The 27,359-nt window shown below is 41.9% G+C and overlaps 1 protein-coding gene across 2 annotated transcripts; it reads right to left on the bottom strand.

Moving 5' to 3' along the window:
- Positions 1-437: 437 nt before the first annotated feature.
- Positions 438-26,288, bottom strand: eprs1 (glutamyl-prolyl-tRNA synthetase 1). Of its 2 annotated transcripts, XM_069659158.1 has the most exons (35): positions 26,156-26,288; positions 24,041-24,125; positions 23,834-23,933; positions 23,595-23,751; positions 23,344-23,480; positions 23,108-23,202; positions 22,857-22,983; positions 22,522-22,714; positions 22,233-22,404; positions 21,902-22,135; positions 21,674-21,758; positions 21,110-21,169; positions 15,488-15,598; positions 15,239-15,375; positions 14,937-15,144; positions 14,734-14,846; positions 13,814-13,931; positions 13,147-13,338; positions 11,776-11,943; positions 11,222-11,488; positions 9,101-9,313; positions 8,754-8,984; positions 8,396-8,670; positions 6,709-6,760; positions 6,348-6,557; positions 6,119-6,191; positions 5,917-5,996; positions 5,678-5,779; positions 4,166-4,321; positions 3,747-3,944; positions 3,495-3,668; positions 3,167-3,327; positions 2,730-2,808; positions 2,572-2,636; positions 438-1,371 (listed from the first exon to the last, which is right to left on the bottom strand). In XM_069659158.1, the coding sequence occupies exons 1-35, from the start codon at positions 26,196-26,198 to the stop codon at positions 1,221-1,223; spliced, it is 5,022 nt and encodes a 1,673-aa protein (XP_069515259.1). In that variant the 5' UTR covers positions 26,199-26,288; the 3' UTR covers positions 438-1,220. The 2 variants fall into 2 exon arrangements, with proteins under 2 accessions (XP_069515259.1, XP_069515267.1); XM_069659166.1 differs by lacking the exon at positions 11,222-11,488.
- Positions 26,289-27,359: the final 1,071 nt, after the last annotated feature.

The following is a 27,359-nucleotide window of genomic DNA, read 5'->3' as shown; positions in this document are numbered from 1 at the left end:
CGACTATATTGCATAACCAAGGAAGCTTGCAGTACAATGGATTGTCAAGCCTATTTGATCGCTCTGCTCATTCTACTAAATATACACCGTTATTAGTTCATGGGGTTCATGACACAAACTAATGCATTACAGTCCAATACAACTGTGATATTTGATTATTAAGATGCTTGTAATGATCTGTGTAATGCTACATACTGGTACTTTAGTTTGGTGCTTGTGTTTTAATACTTAATATTTAAAGTTATAACAAAAAAATGTGATTGGCTGCACACTTTCACATGTTGCTTCTAAATACTGATGTCATGCATAAACTTGTTTTTCTGTCAAACCGTCCTCTAGTGCATTAGTCCCACATAAATAATCAATGAGCCACTCAGCAGGCCGCAGATTCCCAACTCTGACCACCTTCATCCTGTTACAAAAACAACACAGGGCACTTGCCATACAAATGACTTTATTTTTGACAAGATTTAGAGTCTTTAACAGGAGAGAAGTGACAGAGGGCTGTATTCCCAGCTTATCAGAGCAGTCCTCATTTGGCTCTGAGGAATTGGTATTAAGCTGTGAACAATAAGCCACATACTGTAACCACTCATACAGACAGAAGAGGGCTGAGGAAGCTGTGAGAGGAACACACCAACTACATGCCTGAGTATCCGCAGAGGTCCTGAGACAGTTTGGCTGCACGAGACGGGACTGAACTTTTCCCCAGACAGCAGGAGACACTTCAGCTCTCAGGATGTAACAAGGGCTACACCCTATCAATTCACAGATGAGGAAATTTGACTAAAACAAACTAAATAGGATTTTTTATGAGTGTTAAGTATGGGGTTTTAATTGTTAAGTGCCATGTGTAGAAAGATGACTTATTACATGTTATATTTTACTGATTTCTGGTGGCATTTCCATCCTAACACAAAGTACTGCAGCCTTGTGAGAGTAAACAGTCATGTTGGAGAGGAAGGGCACTACAAATATTTTCTCTCATGACAGTATTTTAGAGGTTTCTCTCACCTCCACTTTCTTTTCCAATTTGTTATAACAATGTTAACATATGTAAAAAAACAACAACATATTCTTATTCTAAATCCCACAGTCCTGTTACCACCTAACACCCGTCACCCTAGACACCCACAGGAGAAAAAGATATAAGTGAGAGAGGGTAGGGGAGCCCTTTTTTGACTTCGATGTTCATCCTTGTGCTCCAGCGGAGCAGCTGTTTAGTAGCTGCGTCCAAACAGGGTGTAGTACTGGGCGGCCTCCTTGCCGCTGACACACATCTGACCGGGCTGCAGCGTCTTCAGGGGGGAGAAGGGGATACAGAGACTCTTGGCTCCCATGGATGGAGCTCCAGGCTCCAGGTCCTGGTCCCTACAGGGGAACAAAGAACAAAACTTTAACCCTTCTATTCTATATGTAGAATATATATATATATATATATATATATATATATATATATATATATATATATATATATATACACATATACATATACATATATACGTCCTATATACGGTGCGACCAATACACCAGTATAAAATGCAGAGAGGTATTTTATTGTGTTATTTTGCCCAGACGATGGCACTATAATCTTATGATTCATCTATGTTGTCTATGATTTATGATTCAAGCCGTATTGAACGCCAGTGCAGAAGCCATCCTCAAAACAATCAGTGTTACCGCAGGCTGAGCTCAACTACCGCACACAGTAGCTAGCAGGATTACAAACTCGGCATGGCGAAATAGATGGTAGGCTGTAATTTGTGTGTTTTGAAAGTGTTTAAAATGAAAATAAAATGAAAGATTGTTGAAATTACTTATATACACATTTTTATTAATAATATATAATATAATAATTATAATAATTAAAAGCTACAGAAACCTTTTTTCCTCTGGGACACAAAAAAATACATTGACATTTTTGGGTTATTGTGCTGCCATTTCAATTCCCTTGTACCCCTAATATCTGTTCATTCTGAGCTTTAAAGGTTATGCAGGTAAATTAGCTATAAACAGTTACTGAAAGTATTGAAATAGTGTCATAAATAAGGAAAATACGGAATACTATTTTTATTTTTTGCTTATAATGATGAAATTTCTTGGAGTTTCTTCAAATGTTTCATATCCTTAAAACTGTATAATCTGTACTTTATGTAATGTCTGAGTTTATGGTTCTCCTCCATTTAAACTGGACTATGCAAACAATGATCTCCTGCGGTCAGATGTTTTGGAAGCTTTACATAACACGTAATGTAATTATGTTGTCAATTAACCTGCAATGTACTGTTGCAAAAGACAGGAGGTCTTATCTCTAATGGTTAAAGCACTCTATACAAAAAGAAGAATTTTCCAAAATCTTGACGTGATTGTGAGGAAACTATCATAGTACGGGAGGCACGCACATGAAATGCCTCTATAGACCAGCAAAATGCGTAAGATATTCCTCCCAGCATAACGTGAATTAGTGCTTATTGCTTATGTACATGTGAGAGACTTTGTTGTCTGTTGCTTGCTCAAAAGGGTTAAATAAAGTACTACTCATCATGTCAGAGATTGATATGACGGACGTACTTGGCAGTGGTTTTCTTGATCCAATCCTCACACTCAATTCCTCCACAGAACGGGATCTGGACGATCTATAAAGCAAGACAAACGTATCATCAGACATTTACCTGGACAAGGACAGACACTGAAATGATCTGTGCTGGGTTGAGGGTTGTGTTTCTCACCTTGCCCTGGTCCAACTCTTTCTGGAACTGTTCCATTGTGTCTACAGCCACCATGTTTCCCTTCAGGTCATCTGAAGCTCTGACAAACACACAAAACACACTCTTTAATACATGTTCTTATAATATTATGATCTTTTAATTTTCCCATAATTCTGTTCGTCTATGTTCTCGTTTACTTTTGATCTGTCACAGAACATCATCTCTTACACAATGTCGCCCCCTGCTGGTTGGGATGACTTTAAACATGCAGTGACTGATTTTCTTTTTGCCTTCTTTGGGACAACTTGTTAGCAAAGCATTGCTTCTTAGGTGTTACTGAGGACTACACTATGGTCACCTGTAAGACCGTAACTGTGCCTCTCTGCTGAGCATTTTTTGTACAATGGGATTTCAGAGCTTTTTGGCTGTAGGCCCAGGTGTGCAGCGCTGCATCTTACTTCTTAAAGAGGCAGTTCTGGATGTCCTCCAACATGGCCACCAGCTGCTTCTCCACCTCAGCCTCTGGAATTGTCATCTTAGCTCCCGTGTCTCTCCTTACTGCGACACACTGACGCTGCTGCATGTCTTTAGGACCCACCTCCAGACGGATAGGGACGCCCTGCATGAGAGAGACACAGAACGATACAGAGAAAGAGCTACAGTGACGATTAATGCCCTTTAAACAATCTTCACTGTTGAGACTTGTTTTTAATGTTTCTGTTGTTGAATGTATGCGTTCAGGTAATAAAGCATTTCACAAACAACCTTGTTAACATTATTTCTGACCTTGAGTTCCCAGTGGTTGAACTTCCACCCAGGGGAGTAGTTGTCTCGGAGGTCAGTCTTCACCCTGACGTCAGCAGCCATCAGCTGGCTCTGATATTTAGAGCACTGGGCCAACAGAGCCTCCTTCTCCTGCTCTGGCAGCGTGGCAGTGATACCACATGGGATGATGACAACCTGAAGAAGCAAAGAAGAAAGTTTACTATTTGCGGCATCAATAAGTATTTATCATAGGTAGTGTGTGTGTGTGTATACCTGTAAACAGGCCACCCTGGGCGGCAGTACGAGTCCCATGTTGTCTCCGTGGACCATAGTGAGGACACCGATGGTCCTGGTTGTCAATCCCCATGAGTTCTGGAAAGCCAGCTGTTTCTCTCCTGGCCTCTTTGGATCCTCAAACATGATCTCAAACATCTTGGAGAAGTTCTGCCCCAGATGGTGGGAAGTTGCACCCTGAGGAAGCACAAAGTGACGCCATGTAGGGTTTTCTTTGTTATAAAACTTAATCTCTGATCAATTATTGTCTAAATGTGAATAAAGTGAGAAAAAGGGTATGAGTCTGCTTCTCTGCAGCTTATCATCACTGATTAAAGTTTCATGTAATCCAGTGTTGAGCAACAAATTAAATGTATTCTTCTGGTCTTACAGTGAAGTGATCCAGTAAACTACAGTACCTGAATGGCTCGGCCGCTGGCAGAGATGAAAGCCTCCACAGTGGTGGTGTAGTCTCCTCCTGCAAACTTCTCCTTCTCCGTCTTCCTCCCCTTCACCACGGGGATCGCCATCAGCTCCTCATACACTCTGGCGTACAGATCCAGAATCTGAAGCACCTACAGACATGTGCACACAAACATTAGCGCTAATTTTGGAATTAAATGTGTTTTTATTAGGGCTGTCAGAACTGACGTGTTATTAACGCACATTCCCTTTAACACCACTAATTTAACGCACATGCGTTCTATTATTATGACCCTCCGCCCGCCCCGTAATTTGAGAAATCAGGAAGCGATGCAGCCGCAATGTTGTGGATAGCATGCAGAAACAAACCTCTGTAAGCAGAAATGGATAGAGAAATGGCTAATTCAGCCTCAAAGCCCTGCTAGATGGTTCTCTGGACAAGACGAAAGTTATTTGTATTTCCTGTCGATGTGAACTGAGTAACCACCGGCAGTGTTTCCGCTACATACATTTTGCAGGGGCGCCGGCGCTGCTTCAGGTTTCTTTGCAATTAAACGACTACGCTCCAAATCAACGGTCGTTCGCCCGCTCATAGGAAATCAGGACGCTCTCTGTCCGCACACAATCATGTGCAGTTCTGTAACGCAATGTAAACACTCCTACTGTGTATCTCCGTATGTCCCTATTGTAAATGCATTGATTATCGCTGTTTATAAAGCTTATAAAAGGTGCAGATGTCATTCGATAACGATCAATCGTTTTGATCGCTGCATTATTAATAAAGTCCCTTGTGCACAGGCGGCTCGTGTGCTGTGAGAACTGAATTGTGAGAGAAAATTTCTAACTTTTGTGACTTAATTAAACAGACTGCTGATGAAGACAGTCAACACAGCAGACAGAGAAACAGACAGAAAGAGGGGGCGGGGCCAGCAGCTGTGCAGAGAGCAGAGGTGCAGGTGTGTTGGGGGGACTGAAGCAAAGCAAAGTGATCAGATTAAAGTAGCTTGTGAATTAAAACCTGAATTAAGGTGGAGAGTACAACTAAACTGTGGAAGGAAGAAATCTAGAAAGAGGGTGATCCAGACTGAGTAAGTCTAAATGTGATGTGTTTCTCACAGAAATCACTGATATATGCGTTGATTGCCATGTTATGCTTTCAGCATATGCAGTACCTTTGAGGTTATTTTGTGGAATATTCTGGACAGTATTTGTCATTGTTTGGAATGTTGCAGTGATAATAAACATACATTTGCATAGAGGAAGCAGAATTTGTCCATTCCCATGTCCATAAGAGGATTGAAAACTCTAATAAATATCTCTTTAAGGTACATTTACAACAGGTAAAAAATGTGCGATTTACTTGCGATTAATCGCGAGTTAACTTTGGACAACCATGCGATTAACCGCGATTAAATATTTGTATCGATTGACAGCCCTAGTTTTTATTTAACCTAACAGATACAGGAGTGATTGTGACTGTTGTAAGGAAGCACGGCAAGGGCTGTTACCTCCTCTGCTGCCTCCTCTTTGGTGGCAAAGGCTGTATGTCCCTCCTGCCACAGGAACTCCCTGGTCCTCAGGAAGGGCTGCGGGTGTTTGAACTCCCATCTCTGGAGGACACCGAGGGGGAGAGGAAGAGGTGACAAAGTTTTCTTCAACAAGTTTGTATTTAAGAAGCAAATGTTTAAAAGTAAGAATAAGTGTGGAGTCGGGCTTGTGGATGAAGAAGATGTAGATGGATACTGACCACAACGTTACACCACTGGTTGAGTTTGATTGGCAGGTCTCTGTGGGACTGGACCCATTTAGCGTAGGCGGGGTACATCACTGAAGCAAAACAAACAGGTGACGGGTTCATACCAAAGAAAAAACATTTAACCGCTACATTAACAACAAGATCAACATTCAATATATACTGTATATGTGCACTAAGGTGCTGTGGTTCAGACCTGTCTCACTGGTGGGTCTCACAGCGATGGGCTCGGCCAGCTCAGTCTTCCCTGACCGCGTCACCCAGGCAACCTGACAAGAATGACAACATCACTGTTAAATGAAAACGTCAGGCAGTCATATCATGCTACTTTAATCATCTTGTTGTTTATTTTATTGTGCTGCAGTTTGCGCTTTCTCCCTCCTTCTTGTTCTTTAATCCATCGGTGAAGAGAACAGTCCTCTTACCTCTGGAGCAAAGTCCTCAATGTGAGACTTTTCCTTCTCCAGGGCGGCCTGAGACACGAACATGGGGAAGTAGCAGTTCTCCACACCCAGCTTCTTAATCTCGCGGTCAAAGAACTCTTTGATGGACTCCCAGATGGAGAAGGACCAGGGCCGCAGCACATAGCAGCCGCTGACGTCATAGTACTCAATCATCTCTGCTTTAGTGATGACCTGCAGAGGAGGAGGCACATTGCATTATGTCCAAGAGAACTATCAGATGAGACTGGCCTACTTATAAAGTCTTGTGTGTGTTCAACTGGATTTTCTGGAAGTTAAAAAAGGTGTAGTTGGAGGAAAAGAGACGTGTGTGCATTAGACTCACCTGAGAGTACCAGTCAGCCAGGTTCTCCTCTTTCTTGGCCTCCAAGCCCAACCTGTCAGGAGGCCAACAACAAAGTTAGTGTGATGTAACGTTTCAAATTATGATTCAAAATATGTTACATATTGTGCAATGTGTGATGTGCTATTTTTATTGTGTTAACCACAAATGATATGTATTATTTGTTTGTAGGAATCACACTTTTAAGTTTTGTAGCCAAACTCTGTTTAACTTTATCAGAGAGGACTCAAATCGAGCGTTTGCTCTCTGAAAGAACTATTTGTGTTTCTTGTAATTACAGACTGAGGTGACTCAGCACAGGGCACAAACACCAGCAAACCAATCTGGGAAACAACCACAACACAAAAACCAACATGTCACTGATTAGTTAGGCATGGTGCAGGTAGATTACTCCAGAACCAATTCAAACTATTAAGAAAACAAAAGCAAACTCAAAGTCCAGCAAACCATGCAAATCAAACGTGACAGCAGGAGCTTTAAAGCCAGCAAACCAGAGTCCTACTGATTCCTCTTTAAAAAGAATAGAGGCAGACCTTATGCGTAAATGTCCCCATCAATAGGGTGGCATCATGATCGTACTCATTTGACTTCATTTGAGGAACAGAAGTTTTTATTGTACTTTTTGCATCTTATAAACCCATGGCCACTGTCAACAGCAGCAGAGCCTTTAAGGCTTTAAGGGTGCTGATGTGCCATATTCCTGCATTTGTGTTGGATAAAACATGCAGAATATACATATTTGTTTATATTAGTAGTACAGCACTATCGCAGAGCGATCAAATATCATCCCCGAGGCTGAGAGCAGGCTGCAAGCACTGATCAAGCAGATGAAAAACACACCAACCACTGAAAACTCACCAAATCTCAGAATAAAAACAAAACTGTCCAGGTGTTTAACTACAGTAGCAGAGGGTTGTGATGTACGGATGATCCATCTTCAGAAAAGTCCACGTCCCCACAATGCTCTCAAATATCCATATTTAAATGTACAAATATTTAACACTATAAACAGTTTTCCCTGCGATTTTGACTCACAGCGTCACTACTTTAGGACTCGTCAAGGTGGCGCTTCTGACATGAATGAGGGTAACGTGAAAGGAAATGAATTGGCTGAAGAAGCTAATCAGATGTCTTGATTGTATCATTACATGATTGTCTTGCAATATATCAATTATCGCAGAATCACTATCATGATATTATCGTTATCCTGGGCCACGCACTGCGTATTATATCGTATCCTGAGTTACCCTGTGATTCCCACCCTTAGGTCACACCATACATCTTTTCTGCTAACTACTAATATCCTTACTCTTTCCTTCAGCCTGCAGAGCCTTACTCCACATGCAAGATGAGGGAGACATATGTTGTTTAACTTGATTAAATAGAAGTTCAATAAAGCTGATGTTTTACAAATCTAACGCGAGGTTAAACCTGTACTTAAAGAGGAAGGCTGAGAAAAGAATTCAGATGCAAAAAGTAAAATAAAACGTTGCTCCTGATACACTAATGATGATGTTCACAGTTTTTGTATTAACAGTTAACTTTTTATTTGAAACCCGAAAACAACTTGATATTAAGGAGTCTCCTTTTAAACACTGTGCTGGCTGCTAACGTTTCAAACATTCATCTACGTCTTCTTTTCTCCTTTCACTTGTGTCCAGTCTCTCACCGTGTTTGTTTCTTAGGTCCTTGACCTTCTCCTGAGCCTCCTGCTCCTCCTGAGGCCTCCTTGCCCTGGTTGCCTTTCTCTCCTTTACCCTTCTTCCCTCCTGCTCCTCCTCCTCCTCCTCCCTGTTTCTCAGACTTGTTCTCTCTCTCCTTGCGGTTTTTGTCCTCTCCTCCGCTGGCTCCGGCTGCAGCCACTGGTTTGTAGTCCTCTCCAGTGAGTGTCTTGTACTGGCTCTTCAGGTCCAGGAGGGTCTTTACGGCTACGTCCACCTGGTCCTGAAATGAAAGAACAATTGACTTTTTAATTTCCTTCCTCAGTGCTTGCTGCATCCAATTCCTCTTCGTGATTAGTTCCTTACCTTGGGGGCCTTCTCGGTCTTCAACTTCCTCACCAGCTCTCCCTGTAGGGCCACCTTGGACAACAGATGCTGGGCCTGCGGGGACGAGTTGGACTGGGATGATGGAGCGCTTGTCTTGGTCTGGGCAGGGCTAGCTGGGGCTTGCATTCCTGGTTTGTAGTCCTGTCCGGTCTGCTGTTTATACTCTGTTTTCAGAGCCAACAGCTGCTTCACTGCAGCATCTACCTGATCCTGATCAATAAGAAGAGAACCAGTCAGTCATAGCAGCAGTAGCAGTATAATAAACCAATGTAGAGACTCTGAAAGATGTGAATTATCTGTACATGTAGCATAAACTGTATTCTTACCTTAGGGGCTTTTTCAACCTTCAGTTTCCTGACCACTTCTCCCTGCTCAGCCACCTTCTCATAGAGGCTGGAGGCAGCAGGGGCCGGGCTGTTCTGGACCGGGGCGGGGGCTTTCTGAACCAGAGCCGCTCCGGGTTTGTACTCCTGTCCTGTGGCCTTTTTGTACTCCACCTTCAGGGTGAGCAGCTGCTTCACTGCTGCGTCGACCTGGTCCTGGAGAAACACGAACAAGGATACTGTTAATATATAACTGAAAGCATTTTTTAATAATCCTGTTGCAGCTAAAGAATTTTTTTACAGCACGTGCAGATTTAACATTTAAAATGATTAATATTCCAATAAACTGTAAGCAAACAAGCTTACAATGCATTAACTCATTTTCATCATCACTGACCAGGCTTAGCTTCCCATCATTATTGGAGGTCTCTGTTTGGAGGGGGAGCTTGTTTCAACCCCCAAAAAAAGTAGTTTACACCGAATATGTTCTGCATTAATCTTTGTTATTCATTTTATTACTTTACATCCGTTTCAAAAGTTCTACTTTTGCATTGATTTTCCTATAAAACAATCAGTGAATTCAGCATAAGGTCAGAACAGAATGGCCATCAGCTGTAGAGTTAGGGTTAAACATTGTTGTACGAGTACTGGGTAATACTACAGCGTTGTAGGTGTTGAGAAATAAAGGAGTCTGGGACCTGCGAGAAAAGAATTCTGGGAATTCTAAAAACTAAGAAAAACTATAACTAAAGGCCAGTTCACATCAATGATTCGTAAACGTTCTAAAACTGGAATGTTCACATCAAAGCAACGTACACAGATGCAGCTGACCGTCTCCATAGCAACGACGCACTGACATACCCCACTACTTCTGCGTTAATACTATAACATTAGAATCAGGCCTAGGTTACATGAATTAACTAGCTGGATTTCTGTTATCATTATAAAAAGAAGTGGATGACAGTGACAGTGACATGCTCACAATGTTAGCTGTAACATTGAGAGTTAGGAAAGAGAGGATCTGGAGTCGTCTTTGGCTACTACAGCGCCAGAGAATCTATGCTGTTTCCCGATCGGCTGAAGTGAAACAGCTACATCATTCAGTTCTAAAACTGCATTTGGAGATTTGACAAGTCAAACCTTTTGCAACTCCACGCAACGGCTTCAGACGCTCTGCAACTAACCAGTTCACACCGCTGCAAGTTTCTCTGCAACATTCTGACTGTTTTGTTGCGTTGCGAATCATTGATCTGAACTGGACTTAAGGAGTAAAGTAGAAGCATATACTGTTGCATTGTTCTGACCAGACCTGTTTTTATATTTTACTGTAGTTTGTAATATGTATTTTATGCCTGTCGTAATGCTCTGTTTTTTCACTTTGAGTGGCTCTGTGTATAAATGGTGCTTAAATAAAGTTGACTATAGAGGCCTCATTAAATCAGATACTGGCTGGTTAACCTGATGTTATTCCTTCCTCTTTAAATAATAGTCATTTCCTTCACCAGCCTCAGCAGCTGGTGGTAAGTTTAAAAAGTTTTTTCACTTCAGAAACAAGGGGGAATATTTTGTTAGCTTTAAATCTTAAAAGAAACATAAATAGTAAACTAATGACTAATCACGTAAAGTCAAAATCATTTTGTTGCATAAAGAATTTAACTTAATGCTGAAAAATGTATTTGCTACACGTCTGAGTGTGTGTGTGTTTTGCTCAGACATGAGCGACAGCAACAATAAACAACAGTCCTCCTACATATTCATGTTTCTAAATCTTGGTTGTTGCAGATCACCTTTCTCCAACTGAGCTCTGCCCTCTTAAAAAGCAGTAGGAAAAAAATCGAACTTCTTGTGTGAAATAACCAAACTTTAACCAGTTCGTCAAACTGAAACCAGCCAGAGATTAGGATGTTTATGTAGGTTTATGTATCACTCAGATAAAGTCATGAAATCTCAAAAGTTCACAGAGTCTTTAAAAACACCTCATTCACAAAAGTTCAGACTAAATAATGAAAAACAAAAACTGTACAATGTATCTGCATTTTGCACCCACTAATATTAATGCACATTACACATTACATTTGTTTCCATCACTAAACGTCTACTGTCTGCAAAGTTGCATCAGAATACCTTTGGGGCTTTTTCAGACTTCAGTTTCCTCACAACCTCCCCCTGTTGTGCAACACGCTCATACAGGCCCGGAGCAGAGGAGGAGGAGGAGGAGGAGGAGGAGGAGGAGGATGAGGAGGAAGAGTTAGAGGAGGACTTGGCTGCAGGAGAAGGAGCAGAGGAAGCGGGAGTAGAAGGGGCCATCCCTGGTTTGTAATCCTGACCGGTCAGCTTTTTAAACTCCGCCTTGAGAGCCAGGAGCTGCTTCACTGCTACATCGATCTGGTCCTGGTGCCATCAATAAACCAGCTTATTGTTGCAGGCAGGTAACCATCAATTTGACTGGCATGCGAATGACGTGCGGACATGAGCAATGACTGGACAAAACATTTTGTCACGAGCAACGAGGGACCAGACAATCGAGTTGGGATGCGAGTGTTCACGGGACAACGAATGAGGACACAAAAAAATGACTAATCACTAAGTGTAAGTTTAACGAGCGGACAGACGACCTGAGAGGTGAGTGCTGATGGGACAAACGGATGAAGACATGGTTAGAAAGTGGATAAATGTACCTTTGGTGCCTGCTCTGCTTTCAGTTTCCTGACCAGCTCTCCCTGCTGGGAAACGCGGGTGAACGGGCAGGAGGCGGAGTCTGTGGATGTGGTGGGTGGGGCAAGAGCAGAGGCGGGAGGAGTCATGCCTGGCTTGTAGTCTACACCTGTCTGCTGCTTAAACTGCGCCTGCAGAGAAAGAGAGGGGGAAAAGAAGGAGGTTGGAAATCATTTGAATGATTAACAGTCTATATTACGTTAAGGGCTGCCTCCTAGAAGCAGGCAATCTAGTCACCAGCACAGAGGACACAGAATAGATATTTAGTATCATTGCACACAGAGCAATGCAGGAGCAACAGCATCCTTTCAGGGTTTGTACCAGGAGCAGAATAGCATCAGAAGTCTTTCTCTCTCCAAGACAAACAGACCTGGTGATGGAAACCAGAAAAAACACTGAATAACGCAGCTTCACGTTAATAATTAGTGTTCCCCTGCACACAACCTCAGTAGCGGCTGTTAGTCGAGAAGCCACTAACTTGTTTGTACGTGCTCAGCTTGTTAAAAGGGTTAGGATTCCTTCTGCCATCACTGTGTCTCTTTGCAGAGAGCTAAATTATCCACAGAGGTCTCTTCCACTCCAAGCGAAATGCTCCCAGTAATTAAACCACACTCACTTTAAAAGTTTGATTCTTTTGTCGGGGCTTTGGGGACAGCGAGTTGATCTGCTGCTTAATTTAACTCACTTTATAGGCAAATAGTCGGGTCAGGAATCCTTAATCCTTCTCAATGATGGAGCCAAAATGAAGGTGACATGGCTTGAAAAGTTTAGAAAGTAGTCAGCTGGAAATTGTTTTAAGTTTGGGAAATCACAAAATTAATCAAATTCTCTAAATTCTGAGTCTGGTACAGCCATAATTTAGTTTAATATGACAGCTAGGGATGAGTACTGAAACCTGGTATTAAACAGGCCCTGGGATGAATTATGAAAGACCGCAGTATTGATAAACATTTATAGTTATCGGTTCTGCTTCCAGTACTGGAGAAAAAAAATACAATTAAATGTCCTGTTTATTATCGCTACAAAAACGTTATCTTGCACATTTAATCTCAGCAACTGTTTATAATTTGCAATAAGATCAAGACTTTCGTCTATGATGCATATTCCCAATCCAGAATAGAGATCTCTCTCGGAGCCTGTGTGCAAGGAGCGCGGGCAACACACACAAGAGATCCTGCTCGAGACCATGGCAGAGAGAACTAAACATTCAACAGTGTGGTTACACAGAGCCGATAAGAATACCATCAAAGTACCGGATTGTTAAGCAGTATCGATAAGAGTAGTGGTACCTTTTCAATCTTAACGATACCCATCCCCAATGACAGCTGACGTACCTTTAGAGAGAGCAGCTGCTGAACTGCTTTGTCCACTTCTTCTTTGGGAGCCTTGGCGGTCTTCAGCTGGCGTACAGTTTCACCTTGTGCTACAATGCTCGAGAATAGGTCTCCTGCTGAGGCTGAGGCTGAGGCTGAGGCTGAAGCAGGTGCTGCAGCGGAGGTAGAAGCAGCCTTTGCAGGGGCGGCAGGCTAACACGAGGAGAAGGCAGATACAGACACAGAAAAGAGGAGATTAACGTCTGCAACAAACCGCTACCTGTGAAAAAGTGAGCGGCAGGTTCCTCTTGTCCTTCTTATAAGCAGCCTCTTTGTTCTGATAAAGCCTTAATGCATCCGGCTCAAAGTCTATCCATACAATGACTTTCTTTCATCTTTCCAACCTTTGCACTATTAGTCGGACCACTTAACGATCACTATCTTAACTTCTTTTGCTTTTTGTTTCAGTTTGAATATTTCAAGCTTTTCCAAAGCAGGAAGTCTTTGTAATAAAGAAACTATCCCCATTATGTAGCTGCAATAAAAGACTACCTGACCTGAGGTGAGGTGAGGGGCAGAGTGCTGATTCACAGCTGAACAATCAGTAACTGAGTGCTGCTGTTGAATTGAGGATAACAGTATTTGGTTTATTATCTAAAAACATGGATGTTTCTTCAAAAGCACTCACTGTGTTACTGGAGGCCTGGCTCTTGCTCTTGTCCTTGGATCCAGCTGTTGGCATCTCCTTGACGTGTCCATCAGGAATGTAGAGCAGGACGCATGGACTCTCCTTACAGCTGTTAGGACTGGAGATAATAACCACAGTTAGACACAGACAGTGGGACTATCCATGGAATAAGGACTTAAAGCTCCTGTGAGTTTTTAGCTGTTTATGAAAGAGACTGAAATTGTAATTGTTGCCTCTTTATGACCCACAAAAGCAAAGATCAGCAAATAAATTACTCGTACCACTTTGTCCACAGGGGACGCCTGATCCACACAAAATGAATGAACACTGCAAAGAACAGGATTGCCCACATGATCTGTAAAGTGGACCTCAGTAATCACGGGAATCAGTGCTAATGAAAGAACCTGACTCATCTCTTTTAAACATTAACTGTGACATTTACCTTAACAGTCCAAAGTTACAGCCATGCCGCGTGATTTCTCTCTCTTACATTTTCAGGCCCTCACCTTAAAACCTTCATCTTGTTCTCTTCCTCTCATCTCTCTTTCTTCCTCCTTTCATGTATCTTTTCTATCAGTAGGAGCCAAATCAGCAGCAACGTTTATTAAAACACATATTTTTGAATAAAGAACTATATTATTATATATATTTATTGTCTTTATTGTTAGTTAGCACATGCTTAAAAGAACCTCCAAATATGTTTAAAGCGGATAGATAAATAAGCCATTAAGAAACTGTAATTAATTATCCGATTAGTCGATAAATCAAAATGGTCGCAAGTTGCTGCCCTCGTCCCAAACTATGAGTTTAAATTAATTGATTGAAATCTATCAATCACCCAGCTCTGATTCCAAGTATGGAAATTAGTGATCTCCATCAACCGGGGCGATATGCTCAAACTAACGGGCCCTGTCGCTCACCTGACCGGCTCGTAGGGCTGGTCACAGATGTAGAAGCCTCGTCTCTGGAGCTGGATGATGTCTCCCTTCTTCACACTCTTCAGACAGGGATCTCCAAGCATCTTCTCCTCCAACTGAGAGAGCGAGAATAATGTGGGTCAACAAAACAGTAAATATCACACACACCGTTGGATTGCAGAGAGAACACAGGCTACAGGACAGACCTTGCTGTTTTTGTTGATGTAGTCTTTGAAGTCGTCGTCTTTGGTGATGACGGGTTTGGAGATGAGAGGCTGGTAGTTGATGCAGACGGTGGGCAGCAGGGGGGCGCTGTTTGTTTCAGCCAGCCATGTGATCTTTGTGGTCTTCTTGTAGTCCTTGTTGTCCAGGTTCAGGCGAGCCTCCATGGACACAACCTTCCCGTCAGACCCTCTGAGAAACAAGAAGGGATGAGTACATGACACAAACGTGACACCATGTGATTCTCCACAACAGTTTAGATTAGCTGAGGGATACTCCTGCATACTTGTTGATCTTGGTGATGATGAGGTTGCCCCAGTTGATGAAGGTGACCATCTCTCCCTCTGCAAACGTCTCAGCATCGGCTCCCTCGACCAGAACTCGAGGTCCGTACCAAACCTGCTTCATGCCCACCTCTGCGTTCTGAAATTGAGGGTTAAATCATAAAGAATTACATTTTGATTCTCTTCCAAAGAAAGAGACTGAAGAAAATCCATTAAGTTTAGAGAGAGAGAGAGAAAGAGGGAGCTCTAACCTTTGGGTGTTTGGCCACCTCCTTCATCTCCTCTGCAGCCTGCGAGACAGAAACAGGAACCACGTAGGAGCTGGACAGAGCCGTGTACCTGGGAGCCACTGGATCAATAACCTAAAGCGCACACACACACACACGCAAACACAAACAGACAAAGGCAGGTCAGTAATAGAAGCAGCAGACCGGTGCTTTACAAAAATGCTGAATAATGAAAGGACAAAGCAGAAAATGGTGCAACTTAATTCAAAAACTGTTTTCTTGTAATAAAAACAAAACAAAAATAGCCCGGCTTAGTGAGTGAAAGATGATGAAAGTAAGCACACAAGGCAAAAGAGAAGAGCGGAGAAAGAAATGCTGTTGGATACGAGTGAATCATGAGCGTGTGCAGGCGAGGGAAGTGAGAGACACAAGCTCTTTTTTAGCTGCTTCCTTTGGCCACCTGAACTTTCAACATTTTACCAGCCTGCTTTTTTATAACAGAAGATCACAAAGACGTGTTGGTGGATACTTTAATGCAGACCGCTTTAGAGTACAAATGAAGACATTATCAGTATGCAAGGCGCAGCGGGTCAGTGTCCTTATCCTCACTAGAGAAACAGATACACTGTTTTGGTCCTGCTGGCAAAATAATCTGTTGACTTACATACTGTATGTCCCACAGGTCTTACAGTATCAAACGTGTTTAAGTGTTATTTCTCTTGCAACAAAAAACATAGAAGTAGAAACGTAGAAGTTGTTATAAAGAATCAGGACAGGACAGCAAAAAGCTAGCTAAATGATCTTTGACCTCCTCACTAAAGTGCACTTGTGATGTTCATTAATTTATCAGGAATTTAAGTGTGCAGCACTTTTGAAATCTCACATAAATGAATAAACATGTTAAATCAAGTGGATATATTTAATAAATGAAGTGGAAACATCTCGACTGCTCACTCAAAGAGCTGAAATGATGAAGGAAACGGTCAGAGAGGAAGACTTGAGGAGAGGAGGGTTTAATGCTGGATATGAGAGCTTGTGATAACTGAAGACCAGGAGCTTTGATTTGATGCTTTCTCGAGCGAAGGAATGTCTATTTTGCATTTCATGTCAGAGTCTGTATTGTAGAGAACTAAAGCTGCATTTATGAGCATCCCTCCTGCCCATCTCACTGGCTAGTTTTAATCACAAAAGGGTTGCAAGTAGAAAATCACGTCCACTGTCAGACGATGTCGGTTTGGTCTGTGCCGTCACTTCACCATGAGATCCTGGTGTTACTGTTCTTCTTTTTACATGCAGCAGTTTTGACAATAGTCCCATGAAACCAAGATTTAAAAAAATAACAACTATAAAGTAATAATCGAAGATCGAATTTCTGTTTAGTCACTATCTATCGCCGAATGAGGTAACACAATGGTGATTGAGCCTATGGCACACTGATGAAAGCCTTTGCATTCACAGTATTACAGACTGGCTGTCTGTGGCAACATTCAGGAAAAAAATCCCAAGCGGCGCCCAGTAAGTGACGCGTTTTCCATCAGCCAGCAGTGGTTGGTCTGCCAGAGAGGGTAGGCGGAGCTAAGCGGCTGCTTTTCCGGTCTCTGCAAGTGTTGCGAGTAAACAGTAATCTACTATGGCTGAACAGACAAAGAAAAGATGGATGACTACAGATACAACTTCAACAATAAGTGAAAATCCAAAGAAAAAGAAACAAACTCGACGCTCAGATAAAGCAAACAGTCTAAAAAGGAAAGCGACCGTCAGCGAGGAAAATCAAGAGTTACAACCGGAGCCAACCGTGGACGTCACACATGCAACACTGTCCGGTAATTGTGGCAGCACACTTCCCAGATATCTGTTTATCGCCATAAAGTGTCGCCAAAGAGAACAAAACTGAGATCTCTCTTTGAGATTATCACCACCAAGAGATATATTTAAAGATGTCTTCTTTGACTTGGGAGGTGAAGTCTTTCAAACAGTTTGGCAGATATTCATTATTCACAATATGTTAAATCTCTATTGAAAGATTCTGCATAAAAATATAGAATCTGAGAGCGGGACCAGATTTTTCGTACGGGAAGTGTTCTGGTTTCCATTTGTAGTATGTCTGCAGTAGGGCTGAACGATATTTTGACTTATATTGCAATTTTGATATGATTTGCGACATCAGAGGGAATTATCATTTGTACATCATTATTCTCATTTTCATTGAAAAACATTAGATATATGGTGTGATATTTGCGGGGATCTGTACCAAACAGAGATATTTGATACTAACATCTGTGTATGATGTGTGGACCAGAACATCTCTGCAGCACAGTATTTAAATTAAAATGATACTTTAACACACATTTTACCTTTAACAAATACTGCGTCTCCTGTGATCTGAAAACTGCAGAAGGTCATATTGCAATTTCGATACAATATTTATGAATTGTTCAGCCCTATTTGTAGCCCGAATAGTACTGACCAATCATGTATCAGCAGGCTTTGGTTGCATGCAGGAAAAACTGTCTGTGTGGAGCAAAAGTGTCCAACTTGTCTGACGACAATTTAGGTTTTTATTGATCTCTATAAAATATCTGTATGCAATTTTAGCTAAAAATTTGGTCTTAGACTTCCGTCTCTCAACTCAGACTGTAAACAATGCAAGGCGCGGAAAAAGAAGTCTCAATCAGAAGTCCTCCATCGCCAACCGTTTGCTACACCTGAAGCCCAGAAAAGTTTGCCATCGCTCCCAAGATTGCAATCGGTTTTAACTAATGACTGTAATTATAGATGGAAGACGCATCTCCATCTGCTCTCACTGTATGAAAGTGATGCCAAATAGCCCCTGTGATAGGCACCGCCATCTTGCGATGGTGACGTTGTTTGGAGCCAGAGCTGCGCATGGAGCCGCCGTAGCGACTTCCACTAACCAAAACACTTAAATTACCAAAAAGAACAGAGAGGATCCCGCACGTCGGCGTATTTAACAGCAGAACAGCTTTTTGTGTTGGTCTGAAGCAGACGTTCACAGATATGTAAACTTCAATGACTGTAGTGATTGTTTTAGTTACGTCTCCTCTCGCTGTTCCTCCTCTACTCTGCTAATCAGGAACAGATCGGCTGCAGGAGCCGTATTTGTCAACAGAGCTGTCAATCATCCTTTTTACAGCATCAAATAACTAATTAAAAATAAACTTGTCAGTAAAATGAACACTTGGACATATATCAGCATGATAAGAACTAACTATAATGACAGAAACCATGTTTGAAAAAAATGTATTTAGCGTGCATTTTGATTTTATAGTTTGACTCATGTCCCATCTGTTAACATGGAGGAGGCGGGCTTTATGAGCTATACTGCAGCCAGTCAGCAGGGGGCGATAGAGAGGGTTTGGCTTCACCTTTAGGGAGCTGCAATGTCATCCATCTTTTTATACAGTCTATGGTTTTAACCACGTGAGGATGGACAATGATAAGTGATGAAAAACTGTCCAAAAAATCATTGTGTGCATCCATCAAAACATATGTATGTATTGCAAGGTGAGCTTTAACGTAGGAGTGGTTAAGAGTTAAGAAAACATAAACATTATACATATTAATACACAACATTATCTGTATGCATATACACCCTCTGGATATTTGCATGGCTGGTAAAATAGTGAAGGCTGTTGGTGGACTTTTGATGAAAGCAGGGGAAGGAGTGGGTGAAGATGAGCAACAGGAGGTGAAGGAGGTGAGGGAGGAGGTGGAGGAGTACCTTCAGACAGCTAATTGGCAGCTTGGAAACAGAAGAGTGAGATGCTGTTTTAATGTCAGATACAACGAGGGAGGAAGAGAGAGAGGAGAGAGGTAGAGACACATTTACAGAGAATGGAAGGGTTACAAGAAATCACCCACACCTGTTTCACCTCCCTGTTTGGGTTTGTTGTCTATACTTCTCCAACTCTATCCAAGGCCCAACATCTGCCTACAGCAACAAATGTTCTCAAATACACCTGTGAACCAGAACTAGTGAGCTGACAGGTACACAAGTTTAAGATTTAAAATAAGGTAAAGTAGTCTGGTGAGTCACATGAACGTGGATGTTTGCAAAGTTCAATGTCCCATGACAGAATCGACATGTCAAGCATTTTGCCCTGAAGCCAGCACTGAAGACTGTGTCTGAAGCACGACATGTGTTATCTTTCATTTCAGTTGTGTTGTTTTGTCTGTTTCCTTCTCATCTATGAAAGTGGTTTAACAACAGATGTAAACCTGAGTTCAAGGTTTTAGCTAGAAAATTGACTATTTGGTGTAAAAATGAACAACTGTGAAGAACGTCTGTGACCACATTTAAACAGGTTGTGCTGTTACAGCAACTAAATATAACCAAGTCGACATGAAGGAGCTTTGGGGGCATGAAACTGTCTGAAGAGGGCAGGAGGGAGGAGTTAGTACAACATGCACATGAAGCCCTTTGCATAAACAGAGAGGACTGTTTGTGCCTAAAACTCAGCCTGACTCCAGCTGTCATTACTTCCTCTAATTTGTGCCTGATGCATCTTTAGAGCCTTAACCCATCAGAAGTGAGGCTAGACTATCCTGTTGTATGTTTATACTATTTAAATATACTTTTAAAAATTCAAACTAAGGTCTGAAACTCACTCATTCAACTGTGAGCTTCACACCTTCTGCCTGACTCGGGGATGAAGCAGCGAGTGCCAGCGAGGAAAAACATACAGAGGAAGCATCACTGATGTGCAGACAGATGGAGAAGGGTTAAACAACATGAATACAAACGGATGAAATGAAGGAGCTGGTTTGGTTGTTGAGGCCTGAGTGTTATTGGGGTAAATGGAAGGCGCGGGCGGGGCAATGGGGCAGGAAACAAAGTGGCAAATGAAAGCGTTCCACAGAATGAGAGAAGCAGAAAGAAGCCATGCCAGCAGTGAACCTACAGGCGGTTCACACCTGTCGATTACAGGTTGAAGCCTGTGAGGATTGTGTCATAGTTTTCTCTGACATACAAAAATATACCTTATTATTTGAAACAAGCACATTACACAAATGACAGCACATCAAAATGGACTGCAGTTGTATCCGACAACATACAACTCGTTAGTGTGACTCTGAGGAGCGATGCACCCATCCGGTACAGATATCGGTCCAATACTGACTCTAATAGCTCCATCAGGTAACAGTTAGATACAGCTGTATGGAGGTATTTCAAGCTTGCTATGAAGTCTACTGTCAATATTTGCAAGTTTTAACATTTTAAGTCAGGAAAGCAATTTTAAGTCAAGGCTTGATGTTGCCTTACACATAAGAGGACAATCCCTGTCTTCCACACAGTGATGCATACAGCTAATTAACAAATAAAGTATTGGCCAGTACCCAAAACGCAGTTATCGTATCAGGACTTAAAGTGTCAGATGGGTGCATCCCTGATCCTAGGCAGCCTGGTTTAAAGTTGAGTGTCCTCGACTTTTAAGGTGGGGTGATATTTCATAAATAATTAAGACTTTGACAGAGTCAGCTGTCCACAGAAGAACCCTTTGAAATATTGTAATGTAAACCATGCTTCAATAAAAAGGTCAAAAGTCCTTTTCTTTGTATCTCTAGTGTTCAGCTAGGTGGGCGCACACAGGCCACACAGTGAGATAACAACGGAGAAACATTTACCTTCTTATTGAAGGCCCAGATCTTGTCCCACTCCATGTTCACCACTGATCTTGAGCCACCCTGGAAGCAGCCAGAAAAAGAAAGACATTATAATTGATACAAAAGCCTTTTGCAATCCAGGGATGCTTTAATCCCTCAATTTTGACATGAAATGATGCTTTATGAGTGCAGACTGTGGCATCTTGTAACATGTTAGGTGTACTAAATCTCCAACAACCAAAACAGTATGATGTGTTTTGTGACACTGATAGCACGAAGATTAATTTTGCTGAACTGGAAACAGAAAAACACGCAGGCTCACTTAACCTGACAGAATGATGTAATGAAGCTACTACAATAAGAAAATAAGAAAAATTCACTAAGAGGAAAGGTCAATGTATTTTACTCAATGTGGCAACCTTTTATAGAGTATTCCAATAAGACAAATCCATCAATCAATCAATCAACAGAAGCACGATGTGAAACATAGGACATTCGCCTTTTTTCCTCTTTTTTTTGTTTTTCATTTATTTAAAAATTATCCTGCCGACTCCTCTGGCCCATCTCTACCCATGACTTATGTACCTGAGCTGCTATGAACTGTTTCAGACCCTCGACGGTCATTCCTCTCCTCAGGACTCCTCTGACGGTGGGGAAGCGAGGGTCATCCCTGTAGGGGAGGAGAATCAGTAAAGGTAAAGGATGCTGTGACAGACAAGCTAGAAGTAGATGAGCGATTTGATAGACGCCTTATATATTCCAGATGTTTACATTTCTAAGCATCACTTAATTAATACATCAAACTAAACCCACCATCCATCAACGTAGCCCTGGTCGACGAACCAGGTGAGCTTCCTCTTGGACAGCACAGTGTTGTTGAGGTTGAGTCGAGCGTACTCCCAGATGTAAGGCTTCCTGAGGCGCAGGGCCTCAATGATCCAGTAGAACTGCTCGTCACGGTCGTGGTACTCGGTGGTCCTCAGAGCATGGGTCACTCCCTCCAAGCTGTCCACGATGGGGCAGGCGAAGTCATATGTTGGGTAGATTCTGGAAGAAAGGAAGCAGGCAGTGTTAGTGAGTGCAAACTGTTATTTATTACAAATCATTACGGACAATTAAAGTTTTATCTTTAAAGGTCAAGTACCTGTAGGTGCTTCCGGTGCGGGGGTGGGGGGTGTTCTTGCAGCGGTAGAGGGTGGGGTCTCTCATGCAGCCGTTGTTGGAGTTCATGTCGATCTTGGCTCTCATGCAGCAGGTCTGACCGAACTCTGTCCCAGCTTTCATCTCCGACCACATCTTCATGTTCTGTTCCACCGCTGCAGACGACAGAGAGAGATTGCACTTATTGGAATTTCACAGGCTTTTGAAATTAGCATGTTGTAGCTTTAACTTTCACTGTGACTGGCAATAATGTCGTGTTTCCCCATGCGTACTGTTATTTCTGCACTTGGACTCTGCTCGCTGCTCCCTCTCCAGCTTCATCTGCTCAGGAGGAGTGTTGTCGATGTAGGCCTTGCCCTCAGCAAGCAGCTGCTCAGCAAATTTCATTATGATGGGGAAATGGTCACTGGTGTAGGTGAACTGGTCTGGATGGATCTGAAGCATGGACACATCTTCCAGAATCACCTGAGAAGAGAGAAAAAAATATTTAGCTTTTTTACAATCAGAATAATCAATAGACAGTATTTTCCTGTTTTTACATGTCTGGACATAATGTCTAATCCACAATTACAGCTTCCCCCTTAGCTCTGAGATCTGAATGTTTTACCTTCTCAAAGTCCTCCTTTTCCTTCTCGGGGTTGGTGTCATCAAAGCGCATGATGAGCTTGCCTTTAAATGAGAGCTGGTAGTGCTGGTTGAGCAGAGCAGCCTTGGCGTGGCCGATGTGCAGGTATCTGATCAAAGAGCGACATATAAAATGGTCCCCGTTAAGAAATCTGCTTAACTCTTCATCTAAATTTAAGAATCTCATAACAATATATGACCTGAACTTTTCCTAGACCCCAAATCAAGTCTTACCCGCTGGCCTCAGGAGGGAATCGAACCACCACCTTTCCCATCTCAGCTCCTGGCAAATCCACAAACTTGCCAACGTCCTGCTTCTTCTCATCTGACTGTCGATCAAAGACACGAACAGTTAGGAGACTATTTGTTTGTATGTTTTAGTAAACTGACCCTGGCTGTACATCGTTGGTCTTTTTTCTCCAACTTTAATCATTATTAAATAACTTGTTTGTGTCTGAAATTACACATACGTTGGATTTGCTCATTGGAGGGTTCTTCTTGGCATACTTGTTGCCCACAGAGGTGAAAGGAACCTGCGAGCTCAGGAAAGAGAACCAGCGACTGACATGGGAGAAGGCTTTGCCCTGGCTTGGCCATTCTCCATGACCTGCAGAGAAACAACCACAACATGTACTTCTGTATTTGTCACTTTTATATACAGGAAGCACACTTAAACATATAAAAAAATATATATTAGAAATCCACATTGTTTCGTGCTTACCTTTGAGGGCAGCCCAGACAGAAAGATCAGCAAGGGTGACGGCATGTCCAACCAGGAAGGTCCGCAGGGAAAGGGCCTTATCAAGTTCACCCAGTGCTACAGCCAAACCAGACTGACCACACAGACGCCGAGCGCTGAACTCCAACCAGTGGTCGACCTGCAGAAACCAGAAAGCATCTCATATTAGAAAAAAAAACACAATCAGTTACAGAAAATCTGTTATCAACAAAAACACACACCTCAGTCTGCTCCATCATGTTGGCTCCATAGAGGCCAAGAGCGGGAGCCACACGAGCCAAGTATCGGCTGATGGAGTTACCATCGTTGAACTGGACTGCACTGATGGAAGGAAAGAGAACACAGACATTAAATAAGTGGAAACATGTAGGAAGCTAAATGATTATGCTGTTTAAGCTCAATGAGCAAGAAATAATTTGGTCACATACTCTGAGACGTGAAGCTTGGTGTCTTTGCCTTCCTCCACTGATACCCGCACACTGGCCTTCACATGCTCGGCTGCCAGAAGCGCTCCTGAGGATGGAGGAGAACATCAGTGTTTGTTGTGTGAGCCTGTAAAAATGTGGCTTAGCGGCCTCAAAATGCCTCAGTAAACCTTAGTCATAGAAGAAGTGTCAATTCCAAGGAAGCTGGACTTGCTTTAGATTCATAAAGACATTTGTCTTCTTTAGTTAACAACAACAACGGCGTGGATAACAGGATAACAAATATCTTCACAGACATGTTGGCTTGAAAACCAGTTGAACTGGTCCTGTGATAAAAAAAACCTGCACGCTCTTCTCAATATGCAATTTTTCATGTGTCAATACTTAAGTATTAGCTTTGCATAAAAATGTTTTATGCCATTGACTAAATAACAATGCACTTAAGAGATATGGAGCTTTATTGCAAGTATGCAGCTGCAATAAATCCAGCTTGTAGGACAATTGAAAGATTGTAGTTTTTTTCTGCATGAACAAATCCCACACCAAAAAAAAAAAGCAAACAGCAACATACAATAAAAATAAAACATAAATACAACAGACTTGTATGTAGTTAAGTTTCTTCTTTTGGGGGGGTGACTTAATGTAGGCCAAGATTTGTCTATTATGAAAATCTAATGGAAGAGCTGCAAAGATGTTTTTTTCTCTGCAGAGATAAAACTAGGTATGTTGTACCAGCCCAACTACTGAACAAGACGGACCAGTGTTCAACTTCCCAGAAAGAGTGCTGGTTCCTGATGAAAAGAAACTGAAATCATAGTCCACAACAATAAATATGGTTTCAGCATGCTTGCATCAGCCTGCTGTACTCACTGAAACCGCACAACAGCGCTGTTCAGCCACTGTCAGAGCTAGTCAATAGATTAGCTTATCTTGTTACAAAGCATTGACACACTAACCTTTAAAAAACCATGTCCAGACTGTACTGAACAGTCACATGTAAATACGATACTTCAGGTGTGGATACATTCTCGCAAAATGTAACGTTAAATACTGTGTGTTTAAAGCTGAACCACCCAGCTAAGTTACCTAATGTCAGCGTGTCAACTCATCTATAGTGCATGTCCTTTAATGTGAATTATTTCATGTGTCATTTATAAAGAGTGTTTCTATACAATGTAACCATGTTTAAGGGTGCACGACGTTGAAGGTTGAACAGTGAAAACAAAAGAGTGGCTGAAGGAAGCTCACTACAGTCACTACAGGGATACTTAAACGGTCTGCACATGTTGTGGTCTTGAGTATCAGTGCCACGACGACAAGCTAGCTAACGTTAGCTTAGAGGAGCCAGAGCTGTATATACCAAGAGGGACCAAATGCAGTAGCTCAGACCACTTTACTCAGGTACCTCATGCGGGAGGATGTATTGTATTTTCATGGATCGGGCAAATGAGAAAGAAACGGTGTTTTAGTTGTATAGTTACTTGCCGATCACACATAGTTTACTTGGTTTATTAAACAGTATTGGAAAGTTAGATGCTAGCGGCTATGAGCTAGTGCTTGAGCATGGAGGTCACGTGAGCCCAAGCTCAAACCCCATTGGCTCACAGAAGGTGCCTGAGGAGAGAGGTCTGCATGTCGACCCCTCTCATATATACTAATTAGCTAGCTAGTATCGCCAGTGTTAGCGATGCAAAACACGCCCCATTTGAACTTTTATGGACATAGCATTATACCAATTTTAAATATAGACGTAGGTCAAGGTACAGACGTTTCTTACATGCTCAAAAAAGAAATTCGGCTCAATTCGGCTCGTTACCAGGAAACACAATTGACATACCGTCACTTTAAACAAAAAAACTTAAAACATTGTCATAACATTTTATTGTGTCCAGGTCTGACATATGAACCGTAAAACTGTTAAGTCCTTAATTTTCCTGTACATGTTTGCTAAAAGTTACACGTGAACAAACATCAAAGGGGAGGCTTTTCAGTTTGTCTCATTTGTTAGGATGACACGTAATAGTGCTAACAGCTACCATTAGCTAGTCAGCTGTCACCAGTGCATGCACACGACTCATTTAAGAAGTATTTATTCAGGGATCGCAGGCTGCAACTCACCTAGAGGCGGATTGCTTGTGTTGATGGTTAGGTTTAACGCCATACTGTGAAATCCTTCTTCCACACAGGTGGTGAAGCTTTTTCACTGTTTAAGAGACACAACAGCAGCAGTGAGGCGACAGCCAAGTCTACTCTCAACACCGAGAACCCGGCGAGAGCAAAGCAGCGTGAAGACAGGGGAGGGGACTTCTTCTGATTGTATGTTTGCTGACTAACGACTTATTAATGCAATACTGCCACCAAGTGGACAGGAGTATAAACAGAAATACCTACAGTCATTTCCCTGAAGACATTTCTCTGTCTTAAAATGGTTTTATAGGTTCAACAACAACCTTTGAAGGCCAAATAATTGAATCACAGTTTAGCTTTGTGTCAAAGTTTAGCCATATTTCAATAGGCTGGTGGTTCTTAAAGTATACAACAGTTAGTCCCGACCAAGTAGTCTGATTGGACAAGAGGCATGACTCTATTGATTCCAGGAGTGCTGATATAGAGTTCAACATCACTGGGACTTTTCGCTTTGTGTCACTCTGCATCAGCCAGATGCTCTGAATGCTATTATTGCCATTACAGCAGACCATATATGTCTACATTAATCAAGCTGGTAACTCTAAATTACACACCTCTAAAACAAACGGATATAGGCACAAACAAAGAAGCAAGGGTGCAGGAGAATGTTTCGGTTGCTTGGCAACAAAAGTCCAGTTTCGGTTAAGTTGTGGAAATAGTTGATTTTAAGATTTTGCACTCACTAATATCCTGCACATCTGTACAGTTTTTAATCACACCTGTTGTACATATTTTGTGTTATATTTATTGCTTTTTATATTTTTATTCATTTGGCCTACTTTTTCCCTATCTTATTCTATTTAAGTCTTTTACTTATTTTTATTCTAGTTCTGTGTTAATTGTTCTGCACCAAAACCACCAAAACAAATTCTTTGTATGTGTAAACCTACTTGGCAATAAGTCTGATTCTGATTCTGATGGAGCAAATAATAATCTGTTATTGATTATTACTTTGTACTACTATTTGCCGCTTTAACCCTGTTGTATAGGCCATAAAAGAAATATCACACTCGAGGTTGTGATGTTGTACTGAATATCATCAAGGCTGTGATTCGGTTGTAGGCAAGAGGCAGCACGACTCCTTCTCATATGAGAGCCTACTGCTTAAGTAAAGTATAAATCATAAATAAATTAG

This window comes from Semicossyphus pulcher, unplaced genomic scaffold, assembly GCF_022749685.1.
Source record: "Semicossyphus pulcher isolate SPU_LCO1_2020_fin unplaced genomic scaffold, fSemPul1.0.p SCAF_1, whole genome shotgun sequence".
NCBI classification, from domain to species: Eukaryota; Metazoa; Chordata; class Actinopteri; order Labriformes; family Labridae; genus Semicossyphus; species Semicossyphus pulcher.
The sequence above is the reverse complement of the archived record's forward strand: the minus strand, read 5'-3'. Positions and strand labels throughout refer to the sequence as shown.